Raw genomic sequence first — 25743 nt, 5'->3', positions numbered from 1 at the left:
CCAGTTGACAATTACATTTCGCTGGTGCTAGCCATATATGAAAGCTCTGCCTGCAGCCGTTACTGTTGTTGCTTTGGCTCAAGTCTGTATTGCATACAGACACACACACAGACAAGCATTAATGCATTAACTACTTTTTAGAAATGTACGCAACAATCTTTAATATGGCTAATAAATAAAGTAGGAAAGAGTTAGATGCAAAAGCGGCGAATCCAGCAACACTACGTGCATAAATATCAATAAATAATCTGTACGTAAACGGCTCTATGGTGAGTCTTATTCCTTGCCTACTAGTCGTCCTCTCCTTCACCGCCAACGGAAATTGTTCAGATTTATGGTGTCTGCAAAAGGATTCGCCATATTTATTTCAGAGTACGTTTTTATGCCCCAGTACAAACATCTACAGAAAAGTAGCTCAATCTAAGCCTGCCCGCTCCGATTTTGGCAGTGGAGTGCGAGCAAAAACCAAAAGGATATTACATATCCTGTTCGTAGTCGTGTAAATGCCATTATAGATTGAATATATATAGTGTGTTGCGACTGCAAACACCCATTTGATTTACGTTGGCTCCTTCCGCCATTTCGTTCCTGTTTGTTGTTTCTGCTGCTTTTCTGTTGTCTAGCTGAGACGCAGCTTATACTCGTAGTCACACGGTCCATTGTCTCTTCTCAGCGTTTTCAAGTGCACAACTTTTGGCCTCGGTCCCTGTCGGTTCTTTGGCCTAAGTAATGGCTCAAACGCCGACACTACGGGGAGGCGATGGAGTGTGGTGCAAATTATGAGGCTATTAAGGGTTCAGCCTGCGCCGTTCTACATGCAAGCTGCGCCTTTTCACACACTCCCACACAGCAAGCTCATCATCGACATCGACATCGTCATCATCATTAACAGCCGCAGCAGCGATATTATTGCCAGAATAGACAATTATAGCCCAACAGTGCAACACAGCTCAACAACCTTCGCATTGGCATGAAAATGAAAGCCTCCGGAGCTTTTTCGTTTACCGTGCTTCATATTTCCTCCAAAAGCCCCCTCCCAGCCTACCCTTGCCAGAGTAAGAGTCTGCATCCTCCCTACCTCTCAAGTGACTATTCACATCCCAAGATTTATTGAATGTGCGGCAGGGCAGTTTGTTTGTCTGTCGGTTTTTAGTCTCTCTGTCTGTCTGCCCACAGTCTGTTTGTCCGTCCGTTTGTCTATACGAGGAATATGGCTGCCGTTCGCGAATAGCTGTTTGGCATTGGTATTGAGTGTTTATTTATTTTCAAGCTTCATAAAAAATACACAACAGACAGTGGAAGGCAGGAAGGCAGACAGCCAGGCAGGCTCGCAGGATGGCAGGATGGCAGAGGTAGAGCTTAGGTCCTGCTGGCAAGTACAGCTTATAGCACATTCAATAATTTGGCTCAGGAACAGCTGCAATTCTTACATCATTTTCCGTTGCCAAGCAAGTGTTATTTGTGGCCAAGAACTTTGTCTATTGCCCACTGCTGTTGTTGTCCTGGTTGTTATTGTTGCTGCCTAATGAAGCATTTGTTGCTGAAGTAGCTGTTGCAAATTTAATTTGCCGGTCAATGAACATTGAATGTGTTAAGTGCCTCGATCTTTATTTGTCTCTACATTTGTGCCAATTGCTGTCAATGAAGTTTTAATGCGCGACCGTTGCTCCACTGCTCGCGATACTGTGGTAGGTATGGGTCCCGACTATATTAATTACGAATATATGTATCTTGCTATCAGCTGTTCCTGAGCCTGGTTTATAAAGGACGCCTTCACCTAGTCGTTGTAACCCGGACATGTTGACAACACCAATTAGCACCTGCTAATGGCAAACAATTGGCAATGTTGGCATTGACATCGTTAATTGGCTAATTGTGCGTTGCCAGCTTTTGTGCGGCCGTTTACCGGCTTAATGTTTGAGAATGCTGCAGCAGGGGCACTAAAGACTCTCAGTCGTTTTGCCGCCCATAATTGTTATTGATACGGCTGGCTTCATTTTAGCTAAATTAACATATAAATAGATAAGGTAGCACCCACTTCCCAAACTGTGAGCACCTAAAGAGCAAGGACAATCGAATTGTACTGTTAGGGAAGGTTATATTTATAGAACTTGAATTAAAGCAAGCGTTACAAGTAATTAAGCTTTTTTAGATTGTAACTCGGAAATGCTTTAATAGAACGCGAAGTCGTCTTAAATTGCTTTACATCTACGATAGGGTCAGCTCTGGAAGTAAGTATGCCGTAATATGTGCGAAGACCCGTTGTGGGTCCACTCTTTAATCTCAGTATCTTCAAATGACTCTCCAAGCTTAACTGCTCGGTAGTTTTGGAGTTAGGGGACAGGGCTTCTTGCTCGACTGTTACATTGCATTTTCGTCTTATTATTGATATTTATTTAATGAAAATTGAAAGTGTTGTTAATATTAGCTTAAGCAGAACTAACATAGATCTCGGTCTATGGTCATTGTGCCTTACTCATATATATGCAAAATTGCCACCATTACTGTCACCATTTTGCCGCGACTAGCTACAAAAACGTGATCCATAAAGCTGTCCCGCCCCAACCTACGGCTCTCCGTCCATTTGCTAAAAATGAAGCGGTCAACACTACCCTTACTCCTTGCATTGTACATGCACTGCCAACATTTTTATTGCATATATATTTTTCATAAACTGAAAATTTAGGTTACAACCACGGGGTGCATTGCACAGAGCTGGACTGCGCCTGCTGCATGGCAACAAAATAAGCCCCAGCAGCAGCGGTAGACTAATGCCACGCAACTGCTTGAATCGACTCGCCGGGATCGCTGCCTGCTTTGGGCGGTCAACGTACGCTGATGTCAAAACGTCATCAAAATGAATATGCACATACCTACTCGCACATAGATAGAAGGAGAGCGAAAGACCCTTGCGGAAATATTAAGCATACGCCACGTATGGCTAAAAAAAGCCGAAGCGGTAACGAGCAGCTCAACTGACTGCAAGTGGAGGCAGGTTGTATACAAAGGCAAAAGGAAAAAATAAAAAGGACTTTTGGACCGGCGAAAGTATGATTGCGTGCCTAAGCGCCATTTTACGGTTGATAGCTTCATTACCGTGCTGTTGTTTCTTATTACCAGCGTCCTCGTCCTCATAGTTGTTGTTGCCGCTGTTCTTGCCGTGTTGCAAGTGCTGATTAGGGCGCGCCTGCTATGCAAGTCAACCTGCTACTCGTTGCTTTTTATCGCCCTTGCTTGGTACTGCCTGCTAGCTGTGGTTGTTGTAGCTGCATTTTTCTAATTTTAGTTAAAGTGTTGTAGCGCCTGGTGCATAGTTTGTTTAATTTTTAAATCGCCCATTGCGGTGAGCGGCAGTTGGTAGCGCAGAGCTTGGTAAGTAGAGTGGAAGTTTCGCTATTAGGCACAACTTTTATGGCCGTAAATATAATTGGCGTATGGAGAGGTTGTTATCGTGGTTGCTATGAGTGGCTTTCTCTTGTCAATTAATCGTAATAAGTAAACAATTTGAGCTATGTCCCATTCAAGGAGGTAGTGCACGAAACAAATACTATATATAATCGGGAGGGGAGGGTGTTTTGTAGTAGTCGAGTCATCAAATTAATGGATTTTTGAAAGTTTGAGAAATGGCGTTCTGCCAAAATTCGTATTACTTGCATTAAAATTGTATCACTTGTCACTATTCGGACTTAGTGCCAAATTCATATTCAATTATTGTTTGTTTCAAGGCATCGCTGTTAATAAAGTAATGATATTTGGCGGCGTCAACAGCATCTAAGTGGAGCTGCAAGGTTAGGACATTGCGAAATTAGTCTGAAAGTTGTTGCCTTTCTAACGACGGTAACTTTGTTCTCGTCTTGATGTTTGCTGCAAAGCAAAGATATTCGGTCGAAGCGACATAACTCTTTTATATACGTACTATACCATTCTATGCTAGCAGTTCTTGTCCATCTTTGCAGGACTGAGTATTCTTGCCTTTTTACGTTACTTCAGTTATTTCTCTTCCAGCAAAGTTTCTAGGAAACTTAGGCAACTGCACAACATGTAAATGAGCATATACATATGTACATTATTGTATATTTTGCGTCTATGCTTCAAATAAAATTTGGTATTATTTGTTAGAGTATATAAACCAAGTCTGAAGTATCGTTGTTATACCGGCGTTGATATCTCATAGGTTTACGTGTCCCAATTATTCCACGGGAAAGTCCCAATAATTCAGCTCGCAGACAAATTTAAAAAAACAAACACCCACTAACACAAAAAAATAAATACATTTTTAATTTTTATATCCTGTACCCAACCAAGGGGTGAAGGACTATAATAGCTTAATGCGAATATTTGTTACGCACAGAAAAAGGCTTGGCACACTTCCAAGCGCACTACTGCTTGGCTCCTTCGGCTCCGGTCACGTGCTTTCTCACACCAATCAGAATTTTGGTGTTTTCGTCATGATCTGAAGGCCCAGCTACTACGGCTTTGCTTTCCTGTAAAGAAAATAAAGATTTTAAGTCCGCTGCAAATACGGTCTTAGCAGTTATATATATATTTTCCGTTCCTCGACTACTGAATACTACTATGCCAATGCTTTAAAACCTTGCTTTAAACTATACATTTCTCTACCAATATTTCTCACTCATAGTTTACAGCAGATAACAGAGCGTCGGAAGTCTTTGGAATTTCACAATCACGCTGCAAAAATATGTCACAAGCGAGTATTGGAGGGGATATTTTTAAAATGAAATATATTTCATCTATTAAAGATATTCCGAATTTGGTTTTTATTTAAATTCTACATCGCTCATGTATAGTTTGCTCTCTGTAGTTTCATTTAGTCAGATTCCTACAACTCTGGTTCCCAAACCAATCACTGTTGGGTAGACAGCCCGCTATTTTTCATATATGCGGACAACATCGGTGCACATTTTCCAATTCCATCGAATATATCCTAACTTGTAAGCACAAAGAAAAGGCCGGCGTGCTGTTCCTCGTCTCGCCGCCTCCGTCGCCGACAGCATCATCAATCGCTGATTGTGCCGGCATCAAATTTAAATTTCTTCATTTGCTCTACAGACTTCGCAATGGCGGCGCGTTGTGTGCTCAAGCTCCGGCGCCCAAAAGCAAGTTTTTTCTATGCATGCAAATATTCAGGTCATGTGCGACCAAAAGTAAGTGGATGCGCTCTTATCAGAGCATACAAATGTGTTATCTGGCTCGAATGTGCGGCTGTATTTGTATGTACTCTACACATGTATGTGCGTTGCCTGTGGCTTCTTTCTTGCTGTTTTGTTTTGGCATTTGTCGGAAGTGTCGTTGGAGTCGCTGGTGTAGGTGTGGGTGTGGGTGTGTACTCGTACTCGTACTCTTATATGTAGATGTGAGCGCTGCCTGCTGGCTGTTCCTTGCGTAAGTCAAATTTAACAACACAAGCGCAATACATACAGCCAGTTAGACACATTTTATTTTGCTACTTGGCTTCCGGTTCCGCTTGTAAAGACTCGGGTCTGGTCCCGGCTTATTTATTTATGCATAGCATACAACCTTAAACATAATTTTGTTTTCTTTTTGCTGTTTTTGTCGAAAACTCCTCGTACTAATTTTTTCAAATGTTCTCTGTACTCTTTTGCCGTTTTGCTTCTTATCTAATGCTCATTTGTATCTATTTCGCTCGTGCAGTGCTGCTACTTTTTGATTTCAGAATATCGTAAACATGGTCTTCAGCTTAAAGATTTTATATGTATGATGATATGGTCTTCAATCTAACAACATTCCCCGAATAAAAACGTGTAGAAAGACCCCCAAAATTAACCATATTTTGATCTTATGATTCGACACTTTTAATGTGTTTCCTCCAAAATTTCAACCATATCAATGTAGGATCGAAAGTTATTCACTTTGATACATTAATTTATTATATATTTAATATTTGTTTGATGACAATATGTCCTAGACTAATATAGTTATATTGGGTCGTTTATCGACGATATTTAATGTGGGTAATGGATTATCTAAACACAAATTACTAATGACGATGATTCAACGATGCGATCGAAACGAGATTCTGTTGGCAACTGTCTCTTGAGTAGTATGGTGAAATGCATTGGCCAGAGAGCAAAACTGCAAAAAAAACCGCCAAAAAACCCGCAAAAGGTTTGCTTATATACTTATCGGAGCCAGACCTCCTCACTTCACTTCCTCCAGCACTTCTGAGTCAATAAATATATGTTTTTTGACTAATACGGTATATATTAATTGTAATCAATAAACACGTGTACCTATATTTGAAAAGAAAACTTTATAATCAAGAAATGGAATGGGTGGCGTATTTGGACGAAAATCATTTCACTTTCCCATTCACGAAACACGATCATAAAACGCATCAGCACTTGAAACAGACCGGATACAAATAAGGATAAACCCAGATACCCAGGATCGGTGTGACCGATATGGGTATCTTTTTTATTTTCATAATAAGTCCACGGCTATGCAAACTAAATTGTACTAATTTTGTTAATACAAATGCTAATCCATTGAAAATTTCATAAAAAGCAATAAATCGTATAAAAAGTGATTGGACTAAATAACGGATGACTTATCCAAAACAGCGTGAACCACTGTATAAATAGTAGCCTTGATTATTTGGACACAAATTTATGCAACAGACCTGCGTGTTGCAGTCTAACTTTTGACTGTAAGTTTTGTTAAATTTCCATACTGATTTATAGAACATTGGAAATGGTGTATGCATGAATAAGTGTATTCATACTATTGCCACTTCCCTAAAAAGTCAAATACGAATATGCTTCTATACTAGTATATGCGCGCAAAAAATTCCCCCAATTGCTTGTGCATAAGGAGTGAGAAATAAGAGCGAAAAATGTGTTAATTAAATTGTTTGAATTCATTGCGAACGCCATGCCATTAAATTACTACAAGCTTAACAAATTTTTTAAAAATCTATGAAATTCAAATTCAAGTATCAAATGAATAGAAACACGCTTTTCTTATCTGTCACACATGCTTTGTGATGCTGGTTATCAGAAATTATCTTTGAGAAAAGACTGTTTCCAGAAGGCAAAGAGAACAGAGAGCAAAGATTCTTGAAAGTCGTAAAGATTATAATTAAATCAATCTACATACATAGTTGTTAATTCTGAGTTCTTTACCATCGAGTTTTAATCATACCCAAGTGGTAAAAGGGTATACTAGCTTTGTGCGAATGTTTGTAAAGAGGTGTGGCAGACCCCACAAAATGTATATATTCTTGATCAGGGTGGCAAGCCGAGTCGATATAATTATGTCCGTCTGTACGTCCGTCTGTCTGTCCGTCAGTATGAACGCAAGGATCTTAGAAAGAAGCACCTCCGACCCAATAAAGTACTTGTATATATATTTTGAATAAGCATGACGAGAGAAATCGATCTAAACATGTCCGTTCGTCTGTCTGTCTGTCTGTCCGTCCAGATGAACGCAAGGATCTCAGAAACTATAAAAGCTAGAATAACCAAAGTTGGTATCCAGATTCTCCTATGTCCGAGAAAGGACGAGTTTATTATACCCTGTATCCGTAGGGTAAAAAGGGTATATTAGGTTTGTGCAAAGTATGTAACATACAGAAGGAAGCATCTCCGACCCCATAAAGTATATATATTCTTGATCAGCATGACGAGAGAAATCGATCTAGACATGTCCGTCCGTCTGTCCGTCCGTCTGTCCGTCTGTCCGTCTGGATGAACGCGAGGATCTCAGAAACTATAAAAGCTAGAATAACCAAAGTTGGCATCCAGATTCTCCTAGGTCCGAGTAAGGACGAGTTTATTATTTTTTTTTAATTTCCCCTTCCTTCCCCCGCTGCAGAATTTCGTCAATAGCGTCCACATTTCAAATGCTACCTAAACCAAACTTTGCACACATAATTTATATATAATTGTCTACTGTTGTTTAAAATTCGTCAATTCTAAGAAAAGTTATTAGCGAAAGAAATTCTCGCCAGTACAACCCCCACAAACTGCAGCAACAAGTTCGCTCTTCTTCTTCCTCTTTTTGCTGCTGCTATGGGCGCATATAACTCAGTGACGGAAGTTTACCTGGGTACAGGGTATTACACTGTCGGGCTTGCTCGACTGTAGCGTTCTCTCTTGTTTTATTTTTTGGAAATTTTGCCTTCCCCCGCTACAGAATTTCGTCCATACCGTCCACATTTCAAATGTTACATTAACCAAACTTTGCACACATAATACACAATAGTCTACTTTTGTTGCAAATTTTATCTAAATCGGTTTGTTCTAAGAAAAGTTATTAGCGAAACAAATTCTCGCCAGTACAACCCCCCCAAACTGCAGCAACAAGTTCGCTCTTCTTCTTCCTCTTTTTGCTTCTGCTAGAAGCGCATATAACTCAGTGTCGGAAGTTTACCTGGGTACAGGGTATTTCACTGTCGGTCTTGCGCGACTGTAGCGTTCTCTCTTGTTTTTGGTTATGCTTGCTGTCATACCTCTGTTTAAGCCAATAATAACAACTTTATAGTATTTATGATTATAAATCTGACACGAATATATGCTTCGCGTGTACAGTGTATAAAAATATAAAGCACTAACGTATATATATGTAGAACATACGAGTATAGCTCATAGTCAGTCTGTATGAGAACTGACATTAGAAACACTTTTATCTGAAAGGCTTTTGCTGTATCTCTTCTTAATTCAATTAAACACCCTATCTGAATGCGTCGGCAATTACCAGCAATCGAAGACTGTAAGTCTCCAGCTGCCGGAATCCAACTACTGTCCGGAGATTTTGTGTTGGGGCGGCAAAATATTCAATTACAGCAATCTAAAAATGCAAATTGAGTCCTTCACTTCGGAAAAGCTCTGCAATGCTCACCAATGTCTCGCATTAAACTTAGCCCCTGCTTAAGGGCTTAAAGCAACTTTCACTTAACCACAGAATGGCGCAAGCGCCCCTAATAAGGTCTAATTAAGTAAATCAACAAGAGTTTACAGCCACCTCCCACTCCGCATGGTTTCTGCTTTATTTGCTTTATTCGCATAGAAGGTTTTAACATGCTACTTATGCGCTTAAGTTGTGCCGGCTAGCAAATAAATACCGGGCTGCTTCATTTGCATTTCGAAGCAGGATGAGATGGGGAGCTCAGTTATCCTACCGCCGGCTTGCATTGCCAACTAGATATGTATTCCAGTCGACAGTGCATTGGGGACTCGTGTCCGGGACGTTCCACCCCAATACCTTTTAACCTTTCAACGCTTTCGAAGATTAATTTGTAAAACGTCAGTTGAAGTCGCATTTGTTCAGTAAAATATCAACACCCATTAAAGAACTCGCCAGCATCTTTGCACTTCAAGCTTGCATTCTCGAATATCGCACCGAACTACCTTCATTTGTCTATCGATTGTGTTTGACAATTAAAAATGGCAACCGTCTGGCCGAAGCAGTTGCAAATTGCAGTACTGTGCGCCAGCGTAGTGTGTGTCAGCGTACTCCCTGAGAATAGTTGGTAAAATTTTACTTAAAGTACAACTAGTTCTTACCTTGTGGACATAAAGTAAAGTAAAGGGCAGTGGACAAAAAGTGTTCAAATAATGTAATGAATAATGCCGATAAAAAGATGGACATCGAACATAACTTAAACAACATTTACTTTAGAGCTTTAGTTTGCAGTATCTGCTGAAGGTTGCGGCTCCCTAACCAGCACTCAACCAGCAATATATTTCCTAAACAAAAAATTCTAAAATCTCTTGAATAAAATTAAATTGAAAACGGCTGAATTCTGCCCAATTTGCTTTATGTTTCTCTACCACCTGAATTCCTCCATTACAGCTGGTCATTTCATCTCAGCTTTAGAAATCTTAGTGTTGATATGGATGAAACCGTATATAGTAAACAAACATCATTGGAAACGAATTAGTTCCAAATTCTAATGTAAAAACATTAGTAATGCAGCTTGAGCTGAGTATAAGAATGCTTACGTATTCCTAGTGGCACCTTGTACCCTATCCTAAAATACAAATCGTTTCTAATGGCAGTATAGAAAGTTTGATGAAAGTTCTCACAAAATACGATGATATACCATATCCCTCAGAAGGACTTATTAATATTGACTCTACTCGTAAATAATTGGAGACTGCAACGCTCTCTTCTACCTTTTAGACTTTCTAGTATGGTATTTAATCTATCGCGCACGGGGATAAACATAATCTACAAATTATAAACTTTAATGGTTTCAGACTATATAATTATTGACTCAACATCTTTTTAATTTATGACAATATTTTAAAACATTCCATTCGAAGTTGCAATATATTTAATTGTATTTTTTATTTTTGGGCCTGTCATGCAGCCGTGTAGTTATTCTTATTTTTGTTGGGCTACATATGGAATTGGTTTTTTCGTTTGAGCCAACATATTTATCCATTAATTTTCGCAAATAAAGCTTCTACTCATACAACATACGCACACTCACGAAACCGCAATTGAAGCAGAAAAAATACACAAACAACCGCGATGCAAGGTAAACAATTTTAATTTATTTGCCCAATAATAAACCCATTAAATATCGTGGGCGATGCCGGGAACCGCCTCCCAAGCCACAGGCTTATGAAATCCGCCAACACAAATCAAATATGTTGAGAGCTCATTGGGACATTTTGGTTGGATGATTGGTGCGTTTTGTTTGAAATCCATGACTGCCGTATTTGTATGTAGTAAGATCTTCCAAAGAGATTTTGTAAGGGAGTATAGGCGGCATATGTATCTTCTGCATGTCTGCTGCTAGACAATTAAGACTGTTTCGCAATATTTAGCACGATTTCAGGTGCACTGTACCTGAGACCATTTCTATGCAATTCAAATCAATTTGGGCCAGAAAGCTCTGATTTCTTTCTGTCTAACTGTCTAAAGGCATTCAACAACTTTGCTGTAAAAAAACGGTTAAGGGGCAAAAATAAACACAAATACAAGTATAAGAAAAGAAAAGAAAAGAGCATAGTAAACGACATGGCAAGCACAAGAAAATAGTTGAAAGAACTATGCCAACTATAGATACGTGGATGTATGTGCACATAGCTACACACACAATCAAAGAGATCCAACTTTTCCCTTCAATCTACGCGCACTTTTGTGTTTGAATTTGCTTCCAAATGAATTTTTTTCCTGCCCAGTCACATGCACATCTGAGTGAGCTGTGATTGAAATAGTTACATTTGATGTACTATTCACAAAAATATATAACTGGAGCACACAGACTCGAACACACACTGGCACAAGTTTGAGTAATTAAAGTACATACTTTTCATATAAATTTGTCCCTTTTCGTGTATGTACAATTCGCAAGGGTAAGTATTCGTGGGAGAACAAAGAGCCAAACTCTGAAGCCAAAACCATCCTCTCGCAGCCTCAGAATGAATGTCAACTGCTCCGAAAACACCTTCAGCTTCTACGAGGCTATTCGAAAGAACAAGAAGTATCGCTACATAACATTTTGCATAGATGCCAATGGAACAATTGACATAGAAACCATTGGTCCGCGCGACACCGACTATCAGCAGTTCATGGAGGATCTGATGCGCGGTGGACCCGGAGAGTGTCGCTACGGACTCTTCGATCTGGAGTACATGCATCATTGCAGCATCACGGACACGGACTGCAAGCGCGAGAAGCTTATTATGCTTTGCTGGTGCCCGAACGGGGCCAAGGCTAAGCTCAAAGTACAGTATCAGAGCTACCTACGGTCATTTGTCGAGTGCTTGACGGGATTGCAGTACTACAGGACTGTGAGCGAGCTTTCAGAAATGACGCGCGATGCTGTAGAACAATATTTGAGGGCCACCGACAAGTAGGGGTTGGCGAACAAAATTCCAAGTCTGCATTTTCCTACTTACTCATCATTATGTTTAGTATTTATGTATGTCCCTGTGTCTAATTAAACGCCCAACTAAAAGCTCTTGCATCGTTCCATGAAATAAAATGAAGGGAACGCAAACTGTGCTCTCAGCAACTGTTATTACACAGAAAGTAGCGCCTTTCTTTGTTTTGAAATATACACCTCAAGGACTTGTACGAATAAGGAAAACGTATTCACATTCAATTTAGCAACAAACGGCAAAAGTTTTCGCTGGACAATAAGTAACGCGCCTGCACACAGAAGCAGACGACAACGGATGTGGCCACTAGAGAGTAGCTTGGATGCCAAGAAGAGTCTAGGCAAGACAAGAAGAAAAGCGGCGGCACAGAAAAAGCAGAAGTTTTTCAGTTTCTTGCTCCTCTTATTGCAAATTTTCACCGGCTCTTCGGAGTGCTGCGAAGTAAAAGGTGCTTCTTGTCGTCGCCGACTCTATCGTTGGTTGCTGCCGCGCCATGCACTGCCCTGCTCCGCGCAGCCCGTCCATTGTATTCTAATGGAGAAACATTGTCTTGCATACTCCAGGGCGTTTGCGCTGGCATCGACAGCTGCAGGTGCTATGGATATTGTACATAATGATTTTGGTCTATTGACATTTATGGCAAAAGATTGAAAGCCGCTGTGCTAAAGTTCTTTAAGTTGGGCTGCAAAGTTAAAGCCAAGTTACGCAGATTTGGAGGTGTGCATAGCGCTCGAATGCAGCTGACTTCAAAAGTGTGCAATTGAATAAACTTGGCCATGGAAGTTTGCACTTGGACAAACACAGCATTCGCACGAACCAGCTCAAATAGATTGTTGTTATTATTCGATGTTTGTTCTCTAAATTGTTGTGAATTTAAGAATGTAACAGGGACTCAAGTCCAACACAGAAAGCCCATGTGCCCAATAAGTTCCGCCACTGTTTTAAATGAGCTCTTTAAAAAATTGAACATTTTTATTTCACAGATATAATATTTAAACTCAATTTGAATAGAATTTAAAGAGGATCGACCCACCAAGGTGGGGCTTTACACGTTGTAGCACTTTTACATAGGACTAATGATGGTAGGATGATGTTTATTCGAACAGAGCAAAGCCATATCGCCATCTTCCGACTCGGATTCCTCTCTCTTCTCTGCCTTCTTGACAGCGACAGTAGCACCACCAACAGGCATTGAAGTAAGCTTTTCTCGGGAAGTTCTATCTACCTCAACACCATAACACACAACGCTAAGAAATACCTCTAAATTGGCATTGGAGAAAACAAATGTCGAAAGTAATAATATAAACCACGAAACCTGTACTCCAACTTGAAGGACTCTTCTTCCCTACGAACTGAAAACTCGTTTTCAGTTAATTCCCAAATCTAGGTTGATTGAGCACCAGATGGATGAACGGAGATGTCTCGATCGCTTTGCCTCTACATGATCGATGTCCGCCCGTCCGTCTATCAATCTAGTATACCATTTACCGGTTCCTACTAATGTCGCAACTTGTTCAACCTTTCCATTGCATTGCTTAAATCACAAAAAGTTCTAAAACATCGAGCCACCTAGGACATCAACAAATCGCTGTCAGTGAACTTTTAGAGGTTTTGTTATTTGACCAATTACGCTAGAGCCATGTCAAAACCGATAAATTGTAGTCGTTACACTTAATCGTTCAATTTGCTATACTCGTGGCAACAACGACGGCGTAATGTTCTATATCCACGGATATAATTGGTGGCAAAGTCCATTGCACTATCATTAAAGATATACTCGATTTAAGTTTAGCAATTAACTTTGTCAAAACTGGCCAACGGGCAGTTTGCTCAACACAGTACATACGCATGCACACACGCCTTCTCCTCTCATATAAATACGAAAATTCTTTAAATAATTATCATGTTAAAGAACTAAACGTTGACAACGTTTATGGTGCACGACAAGCTGCACAAAATGGTGGCACACCCACATAGAAAATGAATAACCCTGTCTGGCCCTGTGTGTTGTTGTTGGTGGTTCTGGTTGTGCTGTTGGTGGCATAAAAAGCATTTTGAATAATAAATGCATAATTCCGTATATACAAAAGGGCCTGCCATAAATATTGCATGAAAAATTATAGAGAAGCTATTAGGACAACAAACAAGCGGCTAGTGCGTGAGTTCACTTGACTCCTCTGACTCCTGGCTGGGTTCAGTCGAGCTCGGTTTGTTGACCGCATGCGTTTGACACTTTTTAATGTGGTTCTGCTGTTTTCTGAGCCTCCATTCTCACGACTCCGCCCTGCAGTAGTCATTTATATTAATTTACGTAAATTACGAGGAAAATATTTACGTTAAATAGCGCATTTGAAATTTAAATGAGCCCTCCCAGGACTTACCTTGGCAAGATGTTGACCGATCCATTTGAATATCTGAGGTTAGTGCCGTAGACCACCAGCTGTGCACGTGCTCGAAGAAAGAAATACTCGTACATCAACTAAATTCGTGCAACAACTTACAAAATGGGAACTTCAAACTGGCAACAGAAGTACACAGAAGCAGGCAGTGAGGACCAGTACTTGGCACATGAAAATGGGGGGCCAATGAGGATGGGGGCTAAAGGGAAAGATGTGGAGCAAATGGAAATGCTTAGAGTGTGTAAATGTTGTGTGTTTCGATGTGTGTGTAAAATTAAATATTCCTGTCAACTGCAGTCAGTGAGTCAGTCAAACAGCAGTCTACTGCCTCAGCGCAAACTCTTGCCAAGCCTCCACATTGCCACATGAACGAAATGTTGCCTTAACAATTTCAAATATTTGCACCGCACTTTATAGATTTTAGGCTTTTAAATAATAAAATAGCAAAACCACTACCACTACCAGACAGAGAACACAGAGAGAACGAAGAAATACAAAAATAAACTAAAGCATAACATTCTTTCCCTGGGCAACGGCAACGACATCGACTTCGACGTCGACTCTGCTCTACGATTGTTTCGACTCCCCAACTGCTCTGTGCTAAATGTCTTTTTGGCACAAAGCGCTCTTATGCCACATACCCGTACTACGTTATATACATATACTAGTACATACATACTCGTATGTATGTAGTTCAGTGTGTGAAGATGCTCCATAAAACATTTCCTTTTGAAGTACGTACTCAAACTGCATTCAAGCTGAGCAGCAGGCAGCAAGTAATGTGCAAGATCCATACGACTGTTGATCCAAGTCGAGTCCTTAAATAAGTTGCCAGGACGTGTGAATGAGTGCTTAAATACATACTATATGTGTCACTTTTCTGCTAAATGTGTTGAATTGCACGTATGTTTGTACTTACATCAAATGGGCTGAAACCAATTCAAAGAATAGGAGACATTGAATTAAAACCACGAGCCCAGCTTTACAAATTTGTAATTTTTCTAGTTCAAATAAATTACATGCAAAATATATTAATATACGTTTTTAATGTACAAATTTATCATTTTTATTATTTAAATAACTTAATTTTATAAAAACTTTATAAATTAAGATTTTAATTTAAATCCCTAAATTTCTGTGGGTATACTATTGTCGTATGGAACTTCCTTTTAAGTTAACCTATCACGATGAACTAAACCTTATACTTTCTGGACGGACAAACAGCCAGATGGACATGGCTATATTTATCTCAACTGTCTTATCTCTTAATGTCAAAACCTCAATAATAAAAGTCTTTAAACCTATTATATAGTTTATTTTGTAGGCGTTTTTACAGCTAACAAACAAAGTGCGAAGGTAAATGAACCAAAAACACAGATATGTAATAACAAGTAAAAAAGCTAAAGTCGGGTGTCCCGACTTTGAAATACTCTGTACATATATTTAGAATAATTATAGAAATTTTGATCGATTTTGCCTCTTTTGGTATTCGAACTCACGTAAAGGGTTTATAATTGCACATTTACATAGCAATTGCGTCTGTGTGAGTGTATGTATGCTTATGCGCGTCTATTCGTGTCTATGTGAACATGTTTGCAGTCAACCAAAGCACCAGCATCAACAACAGCTGCGGGCAGCGCGTGGGCAGCAAATATATTTATGGCTACAACATCTTGTTCAATCGGTCTATCATAATAACTAACTGGGGGTATTTGCAAAATTTTAGTTCGAAATTCCAAGAATTACGGGAGTTACGATTTGCGGGGGAGAGGAGGAGGGAGGGAAATTCCAAAATACACATTTTCTGCGTATTCGCATAAGGCATCTTGAACTAAAACTTGGTGTTCCTAGGTCTTATAGTCTCCGAGATATAGGCGATTATACGAATGGAAAATCGGAAAAGCCCCCATAGGGAGGGAAGTGGGGGGAATCCACAAAATAAAACAAACTTGCACAGCGTACACACATAACGCATCTTTGTGCAAAGTTTGGTGTCTTTACCTCTTATAGAGATCCAGGTGTTCATACGGACAGACAGACAGACAGACAGGGCTACATCGACTCATCTCGTCATGCTGTTCAGAATATATGTATATACTTTGTGGGGTCTGTTTCATTTTCAGCTCCCGCAAACCTAATATACTCTTATACATTTTATGTACAGAGTATTAAAATGTTGGAGCCCCATTTCCTCTGTTCAGATGTCAAGTTTTCCAAAACTCATTAGTGCTCACATAACACTGTAAAAGAAAACATGTTTTCAAATTTCAGCTGCTTAGCTCTTAGCGTTTAGGCTGTACCTTGATTGCCAATGAGTCAGGACAAACTGTTTATATTTATATATAGATAGACGTTACCAAAAGAAAACCCCTTCGCCACAGTATACCCGTTTATGTTTATGAGGCATGATATTAATGACAAAGCAGACAGTAGTGTTCAAGACCAAACGCAACCAAAGCTTATAGGAAGGAGACCTAGGACTTTTATGAAACTCGTACGTTGGCCTAATATAATTAGCCCAAATCCTAAGGACAAATGGGCGTCTGTTGAATCGTGGACAACTTTCTCCATATGTATGTATGTAGTATGTACTATTCGTATACAAAAATTTCTCCCATTTCTTCCGCTAAATTAATACTGATTGTGGCCGCTTGGTCGACGGCGTCAATGCGTCGCCAACATATCAAAGAAAGTTTCCTGCATACAGTGGACAAAATTAGATATATATTCGGAGATATTTGTTGTAACATATAGTACTTGCATGTAAATTCTAAAAGGATGGGGCTTAATGCATGTGTAACTTTTTAACTTTTGAACATTTTATATTTGCTGTCTATAGTTCAATATAGCTTGACCCATCTCTGCCGCTATTGCGACTATTGTCACTATTGAAATCTGAAACTTAAAATATTCCAGTAACCATTTGAAAGTTAGCTATGTCTTGTTCAGCTTTAGTTTTTACACCATTGGCGGTACATTAAAACGTTCTGGTAGTTATATGGCAATACGATTTTATGAATTCAAATAAGAAGACATTGCTGCTCGACAACAATTCACCAATTGTATTTCATTGCCTTACATAAATAATTGGTTTTAATTATTAAGCCCTAAACCTGAAGGGAAAAAGGTAGTTAGCAGAGAATGTCTGTATAGTTGTTATATTATTTTAAATGAATCATTCAATGTTGGCTAATACATACATATTTGTACATAACAATAGCCACACAATACAAATTCCAGCAAATTATAAAGCATTTGGACTGAACAAGAATTGACATCAAAATTCTTTGTGTAAACGAGTGGAAGAAGACTCTGGAATTCAGTAAAAGTCTTCCCAATTGAATGTCATTTAAATTTTAACCAGCTACTTTTCATTTCGTTCCATTTTTGAACGCGCCATTATAGTAATGGTAACAGAATAAAGATCCACATAATTTTACTCAAATTTATTTTTGGTCTTTTTTGTTTTTGTTGTTTTAATTCCGTTTATTTTTTCAGCTGTGTGTCCTTCTGCAAGTGTCGTCGAATTAAAATTCATGGCAGCGTATTTAACTGGAATTGAAAAGCGCACCCAAAAACTACAAGGATACAGACGTCTGTCCGCCTGTTCGGTACGGAGGCTGGTCAGCGTGCACATAATTTCTGTTATTTATAGCGGCCATAAAAAACTGGGTCAGTTCGTTGACGTTGAAGTCGACGGCATTAGCTGTGTGGCCAGCACCTTAATTAAAGCCGTTAAGAGCCGCACCGGGCTCAGATTTGCATGGAGTCAGTGGTTTTTTGAGTGTATGTGGCTTATAGTTTAACTTCAAATCAAATTAATTAACTTTGTAATGAGCAGTTTTGAGATTTAAATGATGTTGCGGTCAATGAGCGGCCGACTAAGATAAAAGATAAACAATGGTTGCCATTTGAAATTCTACGTTTATTCACAAGTCATGATAGTTCTCTCCCCGTTTGGAATAACGCTTTATCACATACCCAGCTGGTGGATCGTTCACATCATCGTTAAAGTCCACCTCATCTTCGGGCACCAGTTCGTAGGGAGCTGAACCACGTCGAACTCCGGATCCACCTCCAATCACCACAACGTTCCGCCGACGAGCTCCACCTGTTGCAGCTGTAGCAGCTGCAGCAGGTCCAGTCGGCCCGGGTGGACCAACAGGTCCTTGTGGTCCCTCTAGCCCTCGTTCGCCAGGATAACCCCGTTCACCTCGCCTTCCAGGGCGACCTGGTGGTCCAATAGCGCCTGGAGCGCCTTCGCGTCCTCGTCTGCCCGTGTTTCCCGGAGTACCCATCGGGCCCTGACGGCCAACAATTCCTCGCTCCCCACGCTCTCCTTTTTCGCCTACTATTCCAGGAGAGCCTACTGGTCCGGGGGCTCCGGGTGGTCCAACTTGCGTGATGTACTGCCCCCAAGTGTTGAAGGCCATGCCGAGCAGCAAGAACAGCACAGTTGTAAGCGGTCGCATGATAGGGTCTACTCTGTAGATGGACTTCCCAATGCCATCGCTTTTTATAGCAAAGCCGAGCTATTAAAATGGCCAACTGGGCGCAACGACCGCCACAAATTCGTTTTTTTCTTCATACAGCTTTGGCTTGCTAGCGGCTGCTTTTAATGGCCAAAGGCTATGGCCAAAGTTGCGCGTCTTAATCGGCTTATAAGCAATTACTTAATATCATTGCACAGTTTACCAACTTAATTCACAATTGCAAAAAGTTCAAAGGTTAAATGCACGGCTTCCCCTGGACTTGTGTACATTATCAGAAGCTCGGGCTTGCAAAGTGCAGCCGCATAAAATAAAGCGAAACACTACCAATTGTGAACTACCAGCAAGAATTGTGGGGTAGTGGGTAGTGAGCAGTGGCTGCTTCGAACCGCTTAACATAATGAGCGTTCAGTTCAAATAATATCAATTAACTGAAAGTTACGTGCTTCAGCTAATTATCTCGCTTAATAAAGCGCCTAATGAGTGGAAACAGCTGCTCACGCCCAGCGCATTATTCAAGGGCGATGTCGGTAATAACAACGCGAATCCTTTCCATTCTCTCTGTCCATCTTCACGATTCTCCTTTGTTTTTCATACTTGTAGGTTCTTTACATTTGGGGCTCGGCGCTTTGCACCTCATTTCTGGGTTACTAAAAAACAATTAGCAATGATATTTAATTATTAATGTTATTGCTAGAAAACTTTTAGGTTGTCTTTACAAATTATTTCAATACTGAACGCAATACTAAATAATTCTTGCGCCTTATGTCCGAAGGGTGTAATGAATTATTCAGATGTGGATAATTACAACACATCAAACAAAAATGGTCCACAACTTCCCTCATTTCTCTTTTTAATGAATATGAGTAGGTTAATCGATAAGGTCATACCGATATGTCGATGCATTCATTAATTTTTCTGTCGGCCTCTCCCTTTTCCATATAAATTGAAGAAATAAAGATGAAATAATAAAATACTTAGCACTTGGACTAATTGCATTGATTTATCCTTTCTATGTGAATTCTTGATTAGATTCGATTATTTATTGGACTTATTATCATGGCTACAAGATAAAGTAATGTTTTAATCGTATAATGTTTAACATCAACTAGACGACTACAATTAAACTGGGACTGCTTTTTTATGTGAGTTCGTGATTAGATGCGTTTATTATTGAATTGGATTTAGTATCATGGCTACAAGATAAAGTAATGTTTTAATTGTATAGTGATTAACATCACTGCTTTTCTCCACGCTTCGACTGTCAAGGCTGCTGAACCATGACTGGCTGCTAAGTCAACTCACGAGCTACCCAGCCTGGACAACCAATTCCGCTATTATCCCCCGCTTACATTTACATAATTATTTATAAAGTATGCATATATTCTGTGTGTTACATACATTCGCACAAAACTAGCGTACCCTTTTACGCTTTGGGTACAGGGTATATAAATAAGCCTTCAGCTCGAGCATGATCAAATATGACACCGAAGCCTTTGAATAGATGGGCTGCTATATTAATTTCAGTGACTGGTAGCTTTGACTTACATCTGAGTGAAGACGAAATCCTACAACATAATTGGTGAGAGTATCTTATGTTCGGCTGTCAGGCGATAAGGGTCTTTTGCTTATTTGCGCTGCGGTAACTCACTGAACAAATAGCTTGAGGCCGGTGCATACATTTGTACAAGCATCTCTACATGCATACTCGTACCTGTGAGTGTGTGCGAACAATGTTTATAAACTGTCATTGTCTAGATTCATGTTGCAGATGCTTTTCATGTTGCAGCTCTGCTTGCTGTTTCTATTTGAGTTGTTTTTGTTTTCTTTGACAACTTGTTGTTATTGCTGCCATTGTTGGTGGTAGTGCGGTCGTTTGTTGTGTTGATAGTTGGGTTTGAATTTGCGGCTTGCAGCACATTTTGGATGAATGTACAAGGCCACACAATGCAGAAAAGCTTACGTGCCATTAAAATGCCCCAAGGCTGTTGATTGCCAAAGAAAAATGTACGTAACATGTGGCTTACCCCTAACTTAAGTGTAGCAATGCACTGGGTGTGGCTAAGAGTAGAAAGCTATGGCACATCTACGTAAAGACAAATGGCTTGCAAAAATTCCAAGGTGGAGCTTGATTTTTCCCAGACGTTAGTTCTAAGGTAAAGTGCGTTCACTGATATGTTTGGTAGCTCGCTAAGCACAGCAACAGCTCTAGCTGCAGATAATTTGGTGTTTCATAAAGGATTAGCTGCTCTTTTTGTGTGCACTTTTCTTTTGTTCCAGAAACTAGCAGAAAATAAAGCTATTTATCCTTCACTGTGCCTTACCAGAAACGGATTGCCGCCTTGGTCCAAAACTATGGGAAGCCGCACTCTGCATGAACTATCTTTCTCTTAGAGACCTGCACTATATTTGCAATGAAGTAAATCCTATCCACTAATTGATTATGTATAACGCCCCTGATGATTACGCGATTCGGCTTGCACGACGCGTTATTTGCCAGTATTTGGGTATGAGCTATATTAAGATTTCACAGAAGTTTTTCAGCAGGTGAAAACTGATATAGTCGGAAGTAGTACTTTTGTTTTATACATCCAACCATACTATATGATATGATACTGTGGTGTAGCAAGTGTGGTGGTATGCGCAACATTTTTCGAATAGCGTCGACAAACAGGATAAGAGACAGGTGGGCCTACATATGACTACTGCGTTTAATTGGTTTTGGTCTATTATTTCCATTGTTGAGAACAATAATCTTGCTTTGTAATGACATTGACCAGCGTGGCAGGGCAAGGGTTCCTGGATTACCTCTACAACCTGGGTTGAAACCTAAACTGATCAGATTGCACCCCCTTCGCCACAGGTTGCAGCATAAGCCCCTTTTGCGCGCCCATTTGTCAGCTCTGTCACTTCTGGCCGTTTTAGTCTCTATTATTAGACCGTTGTGTGGGTGCGCCACCCACAATTTAAGTGTACCTGATGTAGGTCGGTGAGAGTTTTTGCATGTACTTTCTCTGTGTCTGCTGTTCCTCGCCTTTGAGCACTTAAAGCTCTTGTGGCTGCTTTCAGATGTTGTTTGGCAGCAGGCGATCTGTCGGACTGCCACTTCCGACGCAGGCATCGCTCTTCTGGGGCAAACAGCTTGATGTGCTCGTTGGTCAGGCCAATTCTTGTTGTTTCTCTTGGTACTTTGGAGGTGTGACGTTGTGTGTAGCTGAAATTATTATAATCTGAATGTCTTTCACGGTGCTATCAATATAGCTGTGTGTGAAATATTTTATTTATTTAAGCTTTTGCCAATTCGTCATTTTGCCTTAAATCATTACTCTTTTTAATTTGTGGCTGTTGTTTGCATTTACTTCTGCTCTTACAAGGCTGCGAGTTATTTTTCTCGTCACTGCAAAGTCAATTAGATATCGCAGCTTGAGTGCCTCAGTCGGCCAGAACGTAGGACTCCCATAGTACATATTCTCTTTTTGAATGCTGAAGATGCATTGGGGTAAAGGACAACATATCTAAAACTTTGGGATCATTAAAGAAGATAGAAAAGCGGACATCACGAAAAGAAACCGTCTACAGAGGTGATATTTTCCAAGTGCCGTCAACCTCATCAGTAGTTTGTATGCCTGACTCTATATATCTATTTGATTCCCAGACCACTGCATCATAGCACTTGTCCCTCGTGCAATTTCATCCACAACTAGAAGCTGACATGTATACGAAACTAAATCGAACAAACATTTTGTTCCTAAGTTAAGTAAAACTAAATTTTCTATTCGTTTTCGTAAGGACCGTAAGCGGGTTGTAAAATTAGTTTTATAAATTAACATATTGCTTGTATATTAATAATCGGAGCATGTTAGTTGTATGATAAGAAGGAATCCAAGGTAAATCTCCTTACCTGTCTAATTTTGATCCACGAATGTGGGAATTAAAGAGACATTTTTTGAGGCTCCCTTGACTAATCTACAGCTTCTAATTGCCTGAGCTCCGAAATTAAACTTTGCCATAGGGTACAAGCGGCAAGCGGCTCAATCTGTCAAAGGCAGCACACAAATTGCATTAATTTCCAACAAGGATACATATAAACAAGCGGGCTGTCCATTTATCCGGCTGCCTATGCATCAGTGCATAGGACCGCTGCCTGCTTGCTTGCTGGCAACCGACAACTGCAAATCGGCTAAATGCAAATTGCATTGCCTGCCGCAAGGCACACATGCATGCACATCAGCATCAGCATCTGCATCTGCATCAGTGGGGCTTGAGCTTGAGAATCAGAATCAGAATCAGCATCAGGATCAGAATCAACATGATGATGCATTGCATGCGCAGCTTGTCATGTGTATGACAGCGGCGCGTTTAAATAAATTTTCGTAGCCAGTAAACATTTAAGAAACTCAGCAGCCGCCTGTCAACCACAGCACGAAGAAGAAATCGGTTCATGTGTGCATGCATGTACATATATATATGTGTGTGTGTATATTTGTGTGTGTGGGTGTGTGTGTGGATCTGTGTGTGTCAGTTGGTCAGGCAAATGACAGCCCGTTGACGGACAGTTGGTGCTGTCTGTGTGGCTTCTATTGCATATGCTGTGGCATTTGCCAGTGACAATGGCCGACCATGGAATTCGAAAGGGGAGGTGTGTCTCTACTCCAAATTGATGCATTAATATGCAAATGAGCACACAAAATACAAAACTGCAAAACTTGCCTGCAATTAAAAGCTAAAAGAGCCAACCACGAACACGCGCAACTTTTTCAATTTAATTGGCCCCCAGCAACAGAAACTGCAACAGCGGCAGCACAATGCGAGATATCTTGCGAATTTAGTGTTATTGCAGCGATTGCAGCTCTCACGGCTCATAACTCAAGTAGGGAGATAGGACGAGCAGACGGACAGACAGCCTCCCACCACAGCCGCCCTTCACAAGCGGCTTGTGCTTGCTCCTCTACGACTGCACAATTAGCACTTCAGCGCAGCGGAAACAGCGGGAAACGGCAAATGCGAAATAGTATTGCCAGTGATGAGTACAACGATGACAACACTGGAAACTCCTGCAATTCTAGACGCACGCTGCTGCAACTCTGGCTGTGACAACAAGGAGGCACTGGCAAACGGAAATGTTACTGGGAATTATTTAATTTGCAAACTACGACGCTCAATTCTCCGAGCTCATTGTTTTATGTTGCCTGGCATTGTTTGAAGTGGCTGCGGACGCATGGGGAACCCATTTTCTCTATTGTCTCGAAAACATAATTGTTATGATAACTGCTGCATGGCAAAGTACTCTGGCTTCGACGCTTGCGTCATGGGAGTAAGAGTAACGCCCCTGATTGTCCATGCAGGTCTCTGGGATAAACAGCAAACCAGTCCGAAGCTTGGCATGTCAAAGGCCATAAATTGAAGTGCTCATAGAAGCGACAGGAAAAGGGGTATTCGCACTCAAAATTATGAACTACAGTAAATTAAATAAGTAATTTCCCAACGCTGAAGTCGTTTGCTCCTTCCCCAATTAGGATTTCAACGGGATACTGACCGACATCTATCTATCGATCGTCTAGCCCTGCTACTCGCACTTCGCTCGGTACCGATATATGAGCATATAGTATGCCCATAGAAAAAGGTAAAAGTCTTTACACAACGAACATTTTTATACCCTGTACCCGTAGGGTAAAAAGGGTATATTAGGTTTGTGCAAAGTATGTAACATACAGAAGGAAGCATCTCCGACCCCATAAAGTATATATATTCTGAATCAGCATGACGAGAGAAATCGATCTAGACATGTCCGTCCGTCCGTCCGTCTGTCCGTCTGTCCGTCCGTCTGGATGAACGCGAGGATCTCAGAAACTATAAAAGCTAGAATAACCAAAGTTGGCATCCAGATTCTCCTATGTCCGAGTAAGGATGAGTTTATTTTTTTTTTTTTGAATTTTCCCCTCCTTCCCCCGCTACAGAATTTCGTCAATAGCGTCCACATTTCAAATGCTACCTAAACCAAACTTTGCACACATAATTTATATATAATTGTCTACTGTTGTTCAGTTGTTCAGTTGTAAGTTATTAGCCAAACAAATTCTCGCCAGTACAACCCCCACAAACTGCAGCAACAAGTTCGCTCTTCTTCTTCCTCTTTTTGCTGCTGCTATGGGCATATAACTCAGTGACGGAAGTTTACCTGGGTACAGGGTATTACACTGTCGGGCTTGCTCGACTGTAGCGTTCTCTCTTGTTATATGTTGTTGTTGTTAACACCAAGTTTCAAATAAAAAGAATTGAGAACCAAATGAAGAATTGAAGAACAAACTGATTCGTACGACAAAAATAGAAGCAATTTAACAGATGCTTATCAGTTGTTGGAAACCGGACTGATTTCAAGTTCCCCTCTATCGGAACCATGATTTTACTACCTCTACCAGTACATACTTACATATACTTGTATACTTAGTATTGATGGATGTACGTTTGCGCATATGTATAAAGTCTTTTATAACCCATGCCCATAATAAAACCAATAGCAAAACAAGTTTTAAGTGTGTGTTCCCTGCAAACATGTACAAGTAAAGATAACCGTGAAACGCACTCGCACATGCATAAAGGGCCGGTGCTTCCAATCTATTTCGTCATTGCTAGAGATCGATGCAACCGCAAATTTGTTAAATTTTCGCTCTGGCCTCAGCCTACGTTTATGCGTATCTGCGAAATTACAGGAAGCCACCATCTGGCAGCATCCATTAAACTGTTTATTTATAATTTGCAAGCCATAGAAGTGAGAGTATTTTCGTAAATAGAAATAGCGCTCGCACATCGTACACCACTTTTTGAGCCAATCAATGACGTTTGTGCAGAGTGACAATAAAAACGCAAGGCCGATTTTGAACCTTCGGATTAAACTGCATACGTACTCCTTCATCAGATTGGAAAGATTATGGACGACTTCTATCAAAAATTATTGAACAAAAATCTTGGTTTTTTGTA

General features: G+C 40.3%; 2 protein-coding genes across 2 annotated transcripts; one reads left to right on the top strand and one right to left on the bottom strand.

Annotated features, from left to right (window-relative positions):
• The first annotated feature begins 11220 nt into the window (after positions 1–11220).
• Positions 11221–12027, top strand: LOC115634295 (cofilin/actin-depolymerizing factor homolog). Its single transcript, XM_030531947.1, has 2 exons — positions 11221–11348; positions 11408–12027. Exons 1-2 carry the CDS (start codon positions 11332–11334, stop codon positions 11850–11852), a joined length of 462 nt encoding a protein of 153 aa, XP_030387807.1. The 5' UTR covers positions 11221–11331; the 3' UTR covers positions 11853–12027.
• A 6177-nt stretch (positions 12028–18204) lies between these two features.
• Positions 18205–18747, bottom strand: LOC115634091 (collagen alpha-1(XIII) chain-like). Its single transcript, XM_030531650.1, has one exon. The coding sequence runs from the start codon at positions 18745–18747 to the stop codon at positions 18205–18207; it is 543 nt and encodes a 180-aa protein (XP_030387510.1).
• Between the last annotated feature and the right edge of the window lie 6996 nt (positions 18748–25743).

Source organism: Scaptodrosophila lebanonensis, unplaced genomic scaffold, assembly GCF_003285725.1.
Source record: "Scaptodrosophila lebanonensis strain 11010-0011.00,11010-0021.00 unplaced genomic scaffold, SlebRS2 tig00000001-arrow-pilon, whole genome shotgun sequence".
NCBI classification, from domain to species: Eukaryota; Metazoa; Arthropoda; class Insecta; order Diptera; family Drosophilidae; genus Scaptodrosophila; species Scaptodrosophila lebanonensis.
Note: the sequence above shows the minus strand (reverse complement) of the source record. Positions and strands in the feature narration are given on the sequence as shown.

What these genes read in the sequence shown, in the direction of transcription:
- LOC115634091 (XM_030531650.1), bottom strand. Translation starts at nt 18,747, where the DNA reads ATGCGACCGCTTACAACTGTGCTGTTCTTGCTGCTCGGCATGGCCTTC.